The 16,949-nt window shown below is 29.9% G+C and overlaps 1 protein-coding gene across 4 annotated transcripts in view; it reads left to right on the top strand.

Moving 5' to 3' along the window:
• Swt1 (Swt1 RNA endoribonuclease) overlaps positions 1 to 16,949 on the top strand; it is a 151,753-nt gene that overhangs the window by 46,344 nt on the left and 88,460 nt on the right. For all 4 annotated transcript variants that reach the window (XR_012757478.1, XM_075373866.1, XM_075373865.1 and 1 more), the window contains 2 exons: positions 5,368 to 5,669; positions 15,527 to 15,713. Coding sequence is in view for 3 of the 4 variants with exons in the window: in XM_075373866.1 (XP_075229981.1) it covers positions 5,368 to 5,669; positions 15,527 to 15,713 (489 nt within the window). In the remaining variant the exon portion in view is untranslated. The remainder of the gene's footprint in view (positions 1 to 5,367; positions 5,670 to 15,526; positions 15,714 to 16,949) is intronic.

Raw genomic sequence — 16,949 nt, 5'->3', positions numbered from 1 at the left:
GATTATCTTTACAATAGTCACATTGTTTTGTTTTAATTTACTCAATAACTACTTCTCTTTTTAATGAAAATTTTTACCTTGTAATGCTCCACTGATAAAGATTTTTCTATTTTTTCTTTGATACTTCCAGCCAGATGATAGTGTTTTTTAATGCTCTCCATTCAGGAACTTAATTGTCATGATCTATACATGCTGTATTATATTTAAGATAGTCTTATTAAAGTATATCCTCTTGAAGATTAAGTTGATAAATATTTTCAAATGCTTACTAAAACCCTATCTGCTTATTGCATTACTAAAAACCTAAATATAAGCAAACCTAAGTTAGGCATATCATATGCAGTGTTTTTTTTAATTGTTTTGAGTCCTTTCATAGTACTTCAGCTTCAGTAGAGAACAGATCTATACCATTATTTATTAAAAATTATGTAATTACACTTCTGTAAAATTCATCTGTCATAAGTGACTGTAATCAGATATTGGGCTGCAGGTGCCAATAGAAAGAATATAAAGACTAATATCTATTTTAAAGTAGCACAAGGAGTACGAATGTGCTCTCAGTCATATTAGAAAAAAAAACTGAAGGGTGTTTCATTTTAATACAACAAATTTAAAAAAAATTATTGCATCAATTTTTTTTATTGATGATATTTTGTATATGATAACTTCCCACCTTGTAGTGCCCAAAAAAATGTTTTCTTGAGTAATAGACTATTTTCTAACTTACCAACAGGTAAAAACATTCATTTTTGTCACTTTTTCCATGAGCTGTAGCATTCTTACTTTACATCATACAAAGGTCAAAAAGGCCTTTTTGGAAAGAGTAAAGATGAAACATCATCTTAGTGTACTCAAAATTCATTTTGTTACATAACCAAATCTTGTAATGTTTACTAAGGTTATGTTTACAAATTGATTTTTTTTCCAATTTTGGGCTCAACATAAATAATGAAGGGCTTCGGGTAAGAGGCCAAAAAAATTGACTGTTACCAAGTGTCCTTCATTAAAAAAAATGATCACCAAATTGTACGATTTTGAAATATCTCACTTTTGGGGCCCAAAACCCACATGTGGTACAGTTGGAAAAAATCTGAAATGTTTACAGCAGTAAGTACGTTTTATGTAATTTAAAACCATATTAAATTTATTTTGTTACTCAAAGGGGTTGATGAGTAATGAAGGAATCAAAAATCACTAAAATCACTGTTCCTTCTGATCGTGAACAAGGTATCCAAAAATTCACATTATGTATTTTTTCAGATAATAATGTACACCTACTACACAAAATATTTTGATATGTTTATAATTAGATAGCTTATATTCTAGATAGTTTGTTACTTAAAAACTATGACTCACCCACACAAACTCATGTTTAAACATGAAAGTGAGTAGACATGCATGGACATGAATGTTTGCGTAATCCTAAATGTAAACATTGTAGAAGGCTCAGTAACTGTTTTGATTTCAATGTGATATGTTGTATTGTTGTTAGTGTTAATACTGTGGTTAGGTAATGTACACTTGTTTATAAAGTAATTATATTAACAGAGAACTTCTCTTTTATGCAATATTTTTTATTTTATTAATTAGAGAAATTTTTATTTTAGCTGTAGAGAAACTGAAATAAGACAAAGTGAGGTACAATTGGCATTTATATAATTTATACTTACTGTATTGTTATTGTAATGCTAATTTGCATTTTATAAAAATGGATTATGGGGTGTTCAATTGACATTCATACTGAAACAGTATGTCACAAATTGACTTACAATAGATCTTCAGTATTGCACGATATTTTAGAGTTTACTGAGTAGCAATTAATTTTGATATCTTTAAAAAGTGGATATACTGAAACAAAAAATATCTGTACTTTTCATAAAACCAAATATTTAGATAAATATTTTCATATTAATGGGAAAAGTTGCTCTGACTCATTTAGCTGTCATACTAAACTAGTTAAGAAATATGTTCAAGAAATATCTTTCAACAAGCAATCCAAATTTAAAATTAATTCCAGCCAAAACACAGTGTACAAAATACAAAAACCACTAGATGTTACAGAAAGTGAACTGGAATGTCAAGATGTATTTGAACCTCAATGTGTTATAGTCGAGTTGGTTAATAAAGCTTATTCAGCATTCGGCATTTCTCCCATTAAGGTTCAAAAATTATCAAGCAGCGGAAAGGAACAAATTAAAAAAAAATAAAATTACAAAATTAGCTGAGTCAGTTGTCAGTAAATTAAAAGATTCCTTTGATTTAAATATTTCTACAGAAGAAATCAGTTTAGTACCATTAAATTATACTGATTTAGGTAGAGAATATGAAGAATTAATTGTTAAAAGCCACCCAGGATAAAATTAATATTTTAAGTTTTATTTCCAAGCATCTGGAGCATTAAAAAAATTCAAAATGAGTTTAGTGTTAGTAAGTATTTTGCCTGCCAATCCAAACAGTTAGTTAAAACAAGTGAAATTTTGAAACCCAGTCACGTAATTGATGAAAATGTTATTGTAAGTGTACAAGATTTTTACCAGAATGATGAGCACAGTCAAATGATGTCAGGCAAGAAGGATTGTGTCTTTGTAAGACAAGCTGACAGGAAGAAAATTAGTATCCAAAAAGGCTTATCTTACATAACTTAAAAGAATTAATTATACACAGCCTTCAAAGAAAACCATAATTTAAAAATTAATTTTTTAAAATTTGTTGATTTAAGACCTAAATTTTGTGCTCTGGCTGGTTGGATAGGTACTCACTCTGTTTCATCTGTTTAAAAATGAAATTTCATTATAAAATTCTTCTTTCAACCATGGTGTGATAATATAAAATGAGACATGCATGCTGTCACCGTGTGAAAAATGTACAGACATAATGAATTGCTCTGATTACTGCAAGAGAGCTGATATGATTTTGATTCTGAAATTTCAAACAGTGGGTTTCTGATGACTGTTGTGAACTAACTACTCAACTTACTTGGAGTACTAGATGAAAATTTAAATAATATAAAAAGGCATCATTCTGTTGCAAAGAAACAAGCTAATTTCCACAACATTAAAAACGAAAACTTGTAACGGTGAACATATTGTAATGGGAGATTTCTCTCAAAACTTTCCTTTTGTGATACAGTTTGAAGTCCAGTTATATCAAACACTTATGATACAGTACATTCGTTTTTCATATATTTTAAAAAAGAAGGAAAATTACAAAGCCAAAATTATTGTGCGAGTACTAGAAGCACAATACTACATCGTTCTTATGCTTCCAAAAGCAAGTTATAAATAAAGTAAAACCACTATTACACAAGTTAAACAACTTTTTTATTTTTCTGATGGCTCCTCAGCCCAATATAAAAACAAAAAATTCATAAATTTGTGCTACCATCAAGAAGATTTTGAAAATGCAACTGAATGGAATTTTTTTGCCTCATACCATGGAAAAGGAACATGAGATTGTATAGGTGGAACTGTAAAAAGGACTGTGATCAAAGCAAGACATCAAGGGACAGTCAAGAGTCAAATTGTTACACCTGAAATTTACAATTGTTGACAATATTAAAAATATAAAATTTATTTTCTGCTCTAATGAAGAAGTTCAAGAGACTGAAGAATATTCAGTTCTTGTTATCAGATAATCACAACTGTCCCAGAAACAAGAATCTTTTACAGTTATGTTCCAACAAGTCAGAAATGTATTCTTAAAGTCCAGGTGACCTCTGAATTAGAAACATTTACATTAGTATTGGTTCACAAGGACATTAGTGTTTCTGATTGCTGTATAGGTTTACCAAAGCCAAAATGTAAAAATTATGTCTGCGGCGTATACGATGGCAAGTGGAGGTTAGGCAAAGTTGCTGCAGTCAAAATACATAAGATGAAGAGGAATATCGAATACACTTTTTCCATCCGCACGGTCCTGGTACTTCATTAAAGAAATCATTGAGGGATAATCAAACATGGGTTCAACGGGAAAATATTTTTAAGATTTTCACACTTTCAGAGCTTTTTCTATCAACTACTGGAACAGGACACAATAGTACACCAAAGATGAACGAGGACTTAGCAATTCTACTCAATAAAAAAATGGCAGGAACACTGAGTTTGTTAGTATGTTATGAAAAAGTGCAAGATTTATTCATAACAGGAGTAAATTACGGTAAAAGTGAATTGAACAACTTGTTAATGTATTAGAATTGTTAATAATTTTGTAATTATTTATCTAACATTCTGTAATTGACTGTTTTATCATTTTGTAATTGACTATTTATTAATTATCAATTTATTAATTTTAATGACTTTAGTTGTAATTTTTATAATCTTAAAAAAATGCATAACATCAGTTTTTTTGGATATGTTGTTTACGGTTAGAAGGAACAGTGTTTTTAACGGTTTTGTTGGCTTCATTACTTGTTAATCCCTTAGAGTAACAAAATAACATTTTTATGGTTTTAAAGTACATAGAAAGTGTTTATTGCTGTAAACATTTCAGATTTTTGGACCTGTCCCACATGTGATTTTTGGACCCCAAAAATGAGACATTTTCAAAATCTTACGATTTGGCGGCCATTTTTTTTAATGAAGGACACTGTAACAGTGAATTTTTTTATTTATAATTATTAGTTTAAAAGGTAAAAAACAGGCCTGTTATCGTTAGCCCTTCATTATTTGATTTGGGGCCAAAATTTGAAGAAAAAAAACAATTTGTAAATATAACTTTAGATATTACAAGATTTGGATATGCAACAAAATGAATTTTAAGTATGCTAAGATGAAGTTCGATCTTTACTCTTTCCAAAAAGCCTTTTTTGACCTCTGTATGATGTAAAGTAAAAATGTTACAACTCATGGAAAAAGTGATGAAAATGGCTGTTTTTTACCTGTTGGCAAGTTAGAAAATAGTCTATTACTCAAGAAAAAATTTTTTTTTAAATAAAAAATTATTTTTTGGCCACTACAACGTGGGAAGTTATCATATACCAAATAATATTAAAATCAAACATAGTGATGCACTGATCATTTGCAGAATTAAAATGGAATACCCTCTCACTGTTTAGGTATCAGATTTTAATTAAACATAATTGAGAGAATGTTTGTTCTCTTTACTATTATAATATAATTTTTTAACATTTTAATAAATAATGAATGGGATTGTTATGTCAAAAAATTATGCAGTTAGGATTGAAAGTGCTCAAAACAAGAATGAGAAAATAATGCAGTGATAAAAATATAGTAAGTATTTTAAAATATAATAAAATTAATTTTTTGAAAAAAATTTCTGTAGGTAAATAAAATTATTTTATTGAAGTAAATAATTATGGAAGCATAAACTGTAATATAAAAAAGTAAATTATTTTCTTCTTTATTTCAGATAATGTAAGTCCAATTTTATCTGAAAGAAAGCAAGATTCCACTTCATTAGAGAAAATGCCAATTTTGACAGGAAGAATACAAGATTTCACTTCAGTAGAGACAGTGTCAATCCATAATGTTTCAAATAACAGAGCACCATCAGGAAGAATGAATGAAATCGATGTTAAAAGTATACCAGGATCATCTTCATTATTTGAAGATATGAGATCAACTACAGCCAGACAATTTTCATTAGATGAAGGACAAAATAAAGATTTGATGATGGAGTTTCAGACATTTACCACAAAATTTTTGTGCAGTGTAATCAAATTTATATTACATAAAAATATATACAAGGATCAGTCAAATATAAACTCTACTTTTGTTCAGAATACTAATACAAAACATATTTATTGCTTTTCTACTTAGCCTCCCTGAAGTTCTTCTCATCTTTCCCAAAGTTTGAGGAGCTTGTGGGGATCCCTTCTTCATTGAACGTTTGTGGATGTCACAAGCCAATTGCACATGAAGTCCTCTACTTCATTGTTACTCTAACAGCTATGTGAGGCCTGGTGTGGTTATGAAGAAGAATCGCATCTCTGATTTTCTGATGACTTTTGTTCCTGGAATCCACCTTGCACAGACTCCAAAACCCAAGGGTGTTAAGTGATAATGGGCATTTTCAAAACAATTTCATCAATTGTAAGGTGTCGATTGTCTTCTCTGAGGTCATGGATGGATTGAATATTATCATGTTCTTGAATGTCTGACGTGACTAATTTTCTACAGCTTGAAGCGCTTCTTTAGATTTGTTGGTCTAGTTGTAGTCTTAGATGTGTGACAATGTTGTATCCCCAAACTAGTCAAAATTTGAGAGGTTTTGATGATGCCTTCATTCATGAGAAACTTCATGATAAAATGTTACGCAACCAATGTTATGACCTCTTGTTGCGACATTGCTGCTACTTAATGAGAGTCATGAATGCCAAGGCAGTTGGAGCGTCCACATTCTCCCCTCATCACTGCCATTAATCCTCTACACTAGCCCACTAATGTTTGTGTGTGAGCTGTGAAGACAGAAGTCCAGTGTATACTTGACTGACTCTTGTATATATTTATTTTATACTGTTACAGTGTATTTCTTATTATTTTTATATTGTTTATTGTGTGATAGTCAGGAGACATAATACTAGTTTACCCACAATTCGTGCTCAGCTACGAATTTGAGGTTTGGTTACATTTAAGGGCTTCTGACCCCCAGACACTCATTAATCGATTCCTTGAAAGTTCTATATGTATAACGGAATTTTATTTAATCCCTTGAGAGCATGCTCAAACAATCTGTTTTCATTAGTGCAATTTACAGATAGTAATAAAAATACTAACAACTATGGGTATATGAGGTTTGTAAAGGTACCACACATACACATAGCGTATAGTGTTTTGCTTTCTAACAACTTTATTCCTCAGTCTTTATCAGTTCCTACTGTGTGTTTAGTTACTGTAGTTGACAGTAACATAAAAACATACGTTTTTATTTAATTCAGTACATGATTTGTTTGGGTAACATTGCATAAGAGAATCGCATTAGTGCTAGTAATACTGTAAGGTAGTAGTGTATTGATTTCTGTGTAGGATTCCTTTTACGATTATAATTACTACAACAGAACTAGTTGCCGCATATGCAGTTAACTATCATTTATTCTGGACTTACCTTCTGAGGATTTGTAATTAACTGAAAAAATTGTGTAATTACTAGTTTTAAAATATTAATACTCTCGAGCATAAGAACTCTGGCCTAGGTGGTGTATAATCCCGATGTGAATTACTAGACTTTACCTTTTTGAATTCATTAGGAATTATTCAGTACATATAATTTCAGTATAAAGAAAGAAAAGCTACTAGTAAAAATTAATTATATCACGTATGTTTTATTAATAAAGTATATTACTTTTATGATAAAAGCAGATAAACATTTTGGCATTTGGTATTAATAATGAAAAGAAAAACTTTTTTTTAATACAAAGTCTTGTAGTGAATATTTTAGCAGCAGTGATTCTTGACTATCCATTGTTATTAAAAGTTGTAAACTAGCATTATTCATTTTTTAGGGTGCTTGAGGCTCGAGTTTTTCTAGGGTGTTATGAATAAATAAATTAACCGAATCGGTTAGCTGTTTTTTCATCACTTAGTATGTGAAAGTTCAGGTCACCATCATGATCTGTGATTTTTATCTCTCTTTAACTGCTTATTTGCATAATTTTCTTTATGGTTTATGAATCTGTTATCTGATTGAATAACTAAATGACTACATTTAAAACATTTTCTTCTCTTTTATTCTAATTGGGCTTATGTTCTCCTTATTTTTCGTTCGACTAAAATTCTTATAGTTTGTCCATTCGTTTTTCGGATTAGTTTGTCATTTTCATAAGTATTTCAAGGTTTGTTAACATAATACAGTTGTTTAATTATATTTTTTAGTAAAAATAATATTTTCTTTCTGTTTAGTTAGCAGTGGTGTTGCAAAACTTGTTTCTTAAAATTTCTTCACTATTTTTTTGGTGCCTGATCTATGAGCTGGAATGTAGCATTCAAATTTTGGGATTGTTATTTAAATTTGTGAGTCTGTTAAATTTAAAGTGTCAAGAATTGCTTTACTGGTCTTTCTTAACAGATTATATAAATACTTGGATTTATTAGTCGGTGAACATTTTATTGTTATCAAGGTAAACTTCTTTTGACTCATATGAGACCAGGAGCTTACATTTTTGAAGTAGTTTGTTATTTAGTTTTTTCCTGCAATTGTTAATTTCATGGAGTACAATCCACTCACATCACTATGCATCACTTGAGTTACTCTAACCTAAAACAAATTTTTGAGGTAGAGAATATAGTTGACATCAGTTTCATTGGTGCTGTAGATAACAATCCTCAAGTAATCCTGTTCAGTTACCTTTGTTATAGAGTTTTTTGAATTTCTGTGTGGTATTAACAACTATAATCAGTTATGTTATGTCTGGACTGGAAAATCTTAAACCTAGCCATCTTGTAGCACACGATATATATAGGGTATTTAATTTTAATTGCCCTGAGGTGATTTTCTTGTAAAATACTCCCAGTACAAAAAATGACCTGAACGGTGGTCAGGTTGAAGGGGGACATCTCATGGTGACCTTGGATTTGACCTTAAACTTGACTTATTTCAAGGTTAACATGTTTTATTTTCAAATTGAATGACCTACTTTTGACCCTACCAATGAAAATAGCAGAAAAGTTTACATTGAAAAACGTGGTCACAATATCACCTTGAACCTTTTTTCAGGGTGTTTCATTTTAGTCGCCCCAGGTGATTTTCTTGCAAACTAACGCACAATACAAAAAAATTACCTAAATAAAAGTTATTCAGATTGGAGGGGGACATACATCTCATAGTGACCTTGAACTTGACCTTATTTCAAGATTAACACAACTTTTCAAATGGTATGACCTATTTTTGACCCCTCCAATGAAAAGAGCAGAAAAGTTTACATTGGAATATGTAGTCAAAATATATGGCTTGAACCTTTTTTGAAGGTCATACAGTTAACCACCAGAGATATTTAATAATTTTTATGTGTTTAAAGTTATAGTGTGCGAGATAAATGGCCTGGAATATAAATATTCCAGGAATATTGTATGACCTTCAAATACATGTAACTTTTATAACGCTATGTCTGAGGGTTAGCCATATGATCTTTAAAAATGTCCAAGGTCATATGTGTGACTACATATTCCAGTGTAAAATGTTCTGCTATTTTGCATTGGTGGTGTCAAAAATAGATCATTTTGGGGAAAAATTGTTAACCTTGAAACAATGGTCAAATCCAGGATCCATGAGGGTGTCTCCCTCCAATCTGAGTAACTTTTTTTAGGTCATTTTTTGTATTGTGCATAGTTTATGAGAAAATTGCCTGGGACAATTAAAATGAAACACTACATATGTATGATATGTATATATTTCAATTCTATTAAATAAACCACCTAGTTCAGAATATTGAGATAAGAATAAAACCTTATTTCTCATGAAAGTACTTTCATGGGATCTCTCATCCTAAGTCATAATTGAAATAATTCTGTTATTGTATAATAAAAATTTAAAGATAAAGTTACTAAAATAATGAAAATTGCTAATTAATTTATATGAGTTCTACTATCTATTGCAGTTCTTATGACTGTCTCCTTCAAACACTGACTGACTGATGGTTTATCAAATTGAAATTTTGTTTGTATTTATGTATGTAATAGTTTTCTAATATATTTAATTTTGTAATATTAATTTGTAATTTATTTTAATGTTAGAAATAAAACGTTTATTGTTTATTTGATGGTCTGCCATATTAGATAAAACTAATTTATTATTTTCATAATTTCTATAGTGTTCAAGAAATTAGTTTTAAAGGACCTATATAGTACTTTGTTATTATATTTTGATAGTTGTTTTTTTCCATAAATATTATTAAGTAGGATCGTATTTATTTTCAACTGTTACATGTTTTAAGATTTTTATATTTCATTATTTAACTTTTCGTTGTTGTTATATATGCACTTGATGTACAGGATGATTCAAAGAAATGGGAAATTGTGAAAGTTGTGTTGGTAGCTGTGGGCGATTGGTACCACTTGATAAGTGGTGCCAGGTTCTATAACCTAACGTGCCATTTAGTTTGCATGGATCCTTGGAGTGGTGCGCAACGTGCATTTGCTATTAAAGCGTTTTACAAAAACAATGACAGTGTGGAGGGAGCGTGTAGAGAATTTCGCCGTCATTTTAATCTGGGATGGCACGACCTTGTTCCATCAGCACATGCAATTAAAACATGGATATCTAATTTTGAGGAAACTGGTTCGGCAATGAAAAAGAAACCTCCAGGTTTCTCCGTGAGCGAACCGTCCGTACACCACAGAATGTTCAAGCTTTACAAGATGCTGTCACACAAAGTCCACATCGGTCAATCAGTCGTCTCTCAGCATCTTTACAATTGCATAGTTCAAGTGTTCGAAGAATGTTAGTGAAGGACTTGCAATTCCATCCATACAAGTTGCAGATCGTCCAGGAACTGAAACCGAACGATGCAGTTGTGCGAGCATAATTCTGTAATGTAATGCTTCAGGAGATAAATGATAACGAAGAGTTTGTTCATGAACTGTGGATGTCAAACGAAGCGCATTTCCACCTCAGTGGATTTGTTAACAAGCAAAATTTCAGATACTGGGCACAAGAAAATCCTACGCAGCTACACCAGCGTCCGTTGCACAGCCAGAAAGTGACCGTGTGGTGTGCTATGTCATCTTACGGTGTTATAGGCCCTTATTTTTTTGAAGATGACAACGGTCTTGCGATTACAGTGACGTCGGCTCGTTACGTAGCCATGCTTGAAACCTTTGTTGTGGAACAACAAAAGAGATTTCCACCAATTCTTAACACAGCCTGGATTCAACAAGACGGAGCAACGTCACATACTGCACGAATATTGATGGCAGCTGTCACCGATTGTTTGGACAACGTGTCACTTCACGAAATTGTGACATTAGATGGCCTCCCAGATCGCCTGATCTCTCAGCTTGCGATTACTTTTTGTGGGGTCACCTTAAAAGCAAAGTATTCCACAGTAGACCTGCTACAACGGAAGAACTGAAGGCAAAGATCCGATAAGCAATTGCAGAAATTCGAATTGGGATGTTACGTCAAACCATGAACAATTTAACGAAGAGACTTTGTGATTGTTTATGTAGAAGAGGAGGTCACCTGGAAGATGTCATCTTTAAAAAATAAACTAAAATGTATGCATCCTAAAATGGCAACATTTGTACAATTAGATGAAATAATATTCATTTTCTAAAAAAATTTTTCATTAACATTATTTAATTTTTAAAATTTCCCATTTCTTTGAATCATTCTGTATTAATCGTATTTGTATAAGTGTTAATTTTATGAGAACAAGGGAGATTTGATGTTTTGTGAATTGTTACATTATTAGATGAGGTTTGCTATATACTGATATTTCAATTTGAATGCCCTTGTTTATTTCGATATTGACTTATAAGTAATTGAGCATTCTATTATCCATTTCACATGTGAATTTTAAATTCTCATTATATGAATTTAATATGTTTAATATTATTAGGTATTCATTGTTTATTATTGGGATGCCACAGTTAGCAGAAAAGTTCATATTGACTAAGTCCTATTTTGCTTTGTTTTCCTTCTGGACGTCATTTTTTGATTTTCTACAAAAAAACTGTTTCTCAGGAATGGGTAAACCTACATTAATAAAATTTGTCAAATCTAAGACTAGTGTATTCTAAAAAATAAAAAAATTTTGAAAACAAAAAAATTTTAAAAAAAATTCAACTTGTGCCCATCTGAATTTCCTAATCTTCAGTATCTTGTAATTATTTGTTTGATCAGTTTTTTACTTTTACAAAATTTATTAAGCATTTATTTTCAACAAAGTGATACCTCATTTGTAAAAATCTGTTGACAAATAATTACAACATATAATATTAAAGAATTAAGAGGCTGCCATTTTGAAATTTTTGAAGGTGACATTTTCAAAATTTTTTTATTTTGAAGAACAAAACACTAGAGTTGCCAAATTTAATTAAAGTATGTTTACCTCTTCTTGAGAAATAATCTTTTTTGTTATTTAAGAGGAAAACAAAGCAAAATAGGACTTATATCGATATGAACTTTTTTGCTCATTTTGGTGTCCTAAATCAGTTGTTGAAGTTCAGTTAATACGTTCCAGAATATTCCGTATAAAGAGAATATCATCAACATACAATGTCCTTGAGGTATTCCATCTTAATCCATCTTAATTCCATCTTAATCAGTGCATCTGATTATTATACCATATTTGGTATAACTTCCCACCTTGTAGTGGCCAAAAAATATTTTTTTATATTTATAAAAAAATGTTTTCTTGAGTAATAGACTATTTTCTAACTCGCCAACAGGTAAAAAAAACAGCCATTTTTGTTAACTTTTTCCGTGAGCTGTAGCATTCTTACTTTACATCATGCAGAGTTCAAAAAGGGCTTTTTGTAAAGAGTAAAGATGGAACTTCGTCTTAGTGTTCTCGAAATTCATTTTGTTACACAACTAAATCTTGTAATGTTTACTGAAGCTACGTTTATAAATTTTGGGCCCAAAATAAATAATGAAGAGCTTAAGGTAACAGGACTGTTTTTTACCTTTTAACTCTTAGGTACTAGTAGTACTTATAAACAAAAATTTGATTGTTACCAAGTGTCCATTAAAAGAAATGGCTGCCAGATCTTAAGATTTTGAAAATGTCTCATATTTGGGGCCCAAAAACCACATGTGGGACAGGTTGAAAAAATCTGAAATATTTACAGATATAAGTACTTTTTATATACTTTAAAACCGTTTAAAATTTATTTTGTTACTCAGGGGGTTGACGAGTAATGAAGCCAACAAAACCGCTTAAAGCACTATTCCTTCTAACCATAAATAACATATCCAAAAATACTGATATTTATTTTTTCAGATTACAAAAATGACAACTAAAGTCATTTGATAATTAATAAATAGTCAATTTATTTTATTTCTTGAACAGATTTCTTAACTGGTTTAGTGTGACAGCTAAATGGGTCAGAGCAACTTTTCCCATTAATATGAAAATATTTATCTAAATATTTGGTTTTATGAAAAGTACAGATATTTTTTGTTTCAGTATATCTACTTTTTAAAGATATCAAAATTAATTGCTACTCAGTAAACTCTAAAATATCGTGCAATACTGAAGATCTATTGTAAGTCAATTTGTGACATACTGTTTCAGTATGAATGTCAATTGAACACCCCATAATCCATTTTCATAAAATGCAAATTAGCATTACAATAACAATACAGTAAGTATAAATTATATAAATACCAATTGTACCTCACTTTGTCTTATTTCAGTTTCTCTACAGCTAAAATAAAAATTTCTCTAATTAATAAAATAAAAAATATTGCATAAAAGAGAAGTTCTCTGTTAATATAATTACTTTATAAACAAGTGTACATTACCTAACCACAGTATTAACACTAACAACAATACAACATATCACATTGAAATCAAAACAGTTACTGAGCCTTCTACAATGTTTACATTTAGGATTACGCAAACATTCATGTCCATGCATGTCTACTCACTTTCATGTTTAAACATGAGTTTGTGTGGGTGAGTCATAGTTTTTAAGTAACAAACTATCTAGAATATAAGCTATCTAATTATAAACATATCAAAATATTTTGTGTAGTAGGTGTACATTATTATCTGAAAAAATACATAATGTGAATTTTTGGATACCTTGTTCACGATCAGAAGGAACAGTGATTTTAGTGATTTTTGATTCCTTCATTACTCATCAACCCCTTTGAGTAACAAAATAAATTTAATATGGTTTTAAATTACATAAAACGTACTTACTGCTGTAAACATTTCAGATTTTTTCCAACTGTACCACATGTGGGTTTTGGGCCCCAAAAATGAGATATTTCAAAATCTTAGAATTTTTTGGTAATTTTTTCAATGAAGGACACTCTGTAACAATCAAATTTTTTTTGTAAGTTCTGCTAGTACCTAAGAGTTAAAATGTAAAAAACAGGCCTGTTACTCTGCCTTTCATTATTTGTTTTGAACCAAAAATGAGAAAAAAACAATTTGTAAACATAACTTCAGTAATCATTAACAAGATTTGGTTATGTAACTAAATGAATTTTGAGTACACTACAATGAAGTTCCATCTTTACTCTTTCCAAAAAGCCCTTTTTGACCTCTGTATGATGTAAAATAAGCATGCTTCTACAGTTCATGGAAAAAGTGATGAAAATTGCTTTTTTTACCTATTGGAAAGTTAGAAAATAGTCTGTTACTCAAGAAAACATTTTTTTTAAATATAAAAAATACTTTTTGGCCTCTACAAGTTGGGAAGTTATATACCAAATATCATCATAATCAAAAATAGTGATGCAATAAAACTTTTGAAAATTTTTTTGAATTAAACTGGAATACCTCCCATATGAAAAATTTGTGTTAGTGAGCTATGTACTAATTTACTCAAAATCTAAATATATTTCTGACATAATAGCTGTTAGTGAAAATGCTGTTGGTAAGTTATTTTTTTGTATTTAATATTTATTATTAGATTCATAGTAGTTTTATTGACATATAATATTTCTTATAATAGTGATGATACTTTTAATAAATTTTGGATCTGCTTGGTTAATTGTTATTATTTTTATAGTATGGTCAGTAGTAATATGTTAGAATTTATGTTAGTTATGTCATAACAAACCTTTCTAGTGTTTTCATTTTCATTTAAGCTATTTAATTTAGTTACTAATTTGTAACCATTTTTTATATTAAATGCATTATGTAAATTCATTTTATTCGCAAGAATTTTACCTATTACTTTGGATGTAATATAACAGGGGGCAGATTTAAAATAATTGAGTAAAAGTTGAATTGGGATGTTTAATTTATGAATTTTTGGTTGATATTTCTTATCTCAATATTCTGTGCTAGGTGGTTTATAATCGAATTTAAATATAATTATATTATATAGAGGAATAATATGAATCTTAAAAAGATTAATTTTTGTAAAATAATATACGTATGTACATTTCTATATAATTTATAATAATATGAATTGTATAATATAATACTGTATAATATAAAGTATTATTTATATTTTCAAATTTATATTTGAAATTATGTTAAACATGTTGGTTCCACTGTCTACCACATATTGTAATAGCAGCAGAATAGTGACAGAATTTTACATTGGATTAGATATTTCTATGTATTTTTTTTTCTTTTAATTATGCTTGTAAATTAAAATGTTCATAAATATAAATTAAAATTTTGTGACAAAGTTGTAATCTCTGTAAAAATACTAAACATGATGGAAAAAATAAAACAGCAACTGAAAAATCAAATTTTTATGAATAATTATATTCTGCTGCTAGTATGCAGTTCGATAAATTATCTATTATCACTGAATTATGAATATGTTGTATCTGTTTGTCGTATAAAAAACTTTTTTATTTAAATTTAAGTCATTAATATTATATGAATGGTTTTTTTACAGAATTATTAACTAATTGATGATATCTTACTTTATTTCAGGTATTAGTTGAATCATTCAAGAAAGAATATGGAAGTACATGGATGAAAAGACCTGTTAAGAAACCTCCATGGAAGATCAATGATCTATATCTCTGTGTGAAACATCATTGGTTTCTAATTACAGGAAAATTTTTGCCAGACGAACTTAAAAACATATTTGATAGATTAAGGACATTCTTTAAAAAAGGTAAACTCTTTCTCAAAATAATAATCAACTGTTGTTTTAATGTCCTTTATCTACCGCTTATAATTTGTAGTTTTATGTTAAAAGAGTAAGGACTAGTTGGTCATTAAGAGTAAAATCTAGATATCGCAAAGGAAGAGATTGTTTTTTTATACCCTGTGGTAAAAAAAAAGAATGCTGATTAAAATTTTAGTAATTTCAGCTGTATCGATTTCAGCTAGTCATTAACCTTAAAATGGCTTGTCAACATGTTCAGCGGGAAGGTTGCACGTTTATTCATCCTTCCGTTTATTCATCTTGCAGGCCAGTGGTAGCATTTGTGTGCCTGGTGTATTGACATATTTCCAGTAGTTCTATTCCACAGGTGCTTTGGTTATGCTTTTCATTTTATAGAGGCATATTTTATGAAGTATATATTAATATAATTTGGGGCTGGTTTCAGTTTTCTGTTTGCATACATAGTATGGCTGACCGCAATGTTCCACGTCCTTTGTGACCAAAAAGGCATAACATTTAGTTTTTAATGGTGATGGTGACAGATTATTGTTTTTGGTTAGTGATGATGAATTTTGTAATGATTCTGACGATGAAAATGTAAAAGCAGTTATTGACACTCAAAATCTTGTTGATAATAATAATTTATGCTATTCATGACCAGCAGCGACACAAACAACAAATTGCTCTTGCTGTTGGTAATCTGACTACAAATGACGACTCGGATGATGCAGACAACCTGACTTCAATCAACTACCCAGATGATGCAGACAACCTGACTTTAAACAACTTCTCAGACAATGCAAATAACTCTACTAAAAATTCTATGGGAGCTGCAGTTACTTCAACTATGGGTTTAAATGGGTTTCTGGGCCACTAGGCTTGAAGAATATTACATTCTTGGATACCAAATGAAGGTAAGCCAATAAATTTTTTTTATTTAATAGCTGATGATGAGTTCTTTGTACTTCTGGTAAAAACTAATCTTCATGCAAATAATTAAAAAAAGCAAAGCTCATTCTTCTCACTCGCAAATGGCTTCATGGAAACCCCTTCAATAAGATGAACTCCAAATAATTTTAGGACTTACTTCACATGGGAAACATCAAACTAAACAGATAAAAAGATTACTGGGTGACTCATTGGTTGTAAATAGAAATAGATTCATATCCATTATTAGATGCCATCATTTTTCTCAAAATCAACCAGAAGTTGCTTCTAAAGACTGTTTATACATATATTCTG

This window comes from Lycorma delicatula, chromosome 8, assembly GCF_047948215.1.
Source record: "Lycorma delicatula isolate Av1 chromosome 8, ASM4794821v1, whole genome shotgun sequence".
In the NCBI taxonomy this organism is placed as follows: domain Eukaryota; kingdom Metazoa; phylum Arthropoda; class Insecta; order Hemiptera; family Fulgoridae; genus Lycorma; species Lycorma delicatula.
This window is presented reverse-complemented; position numbering and strand designations above follow the sequence as displayed.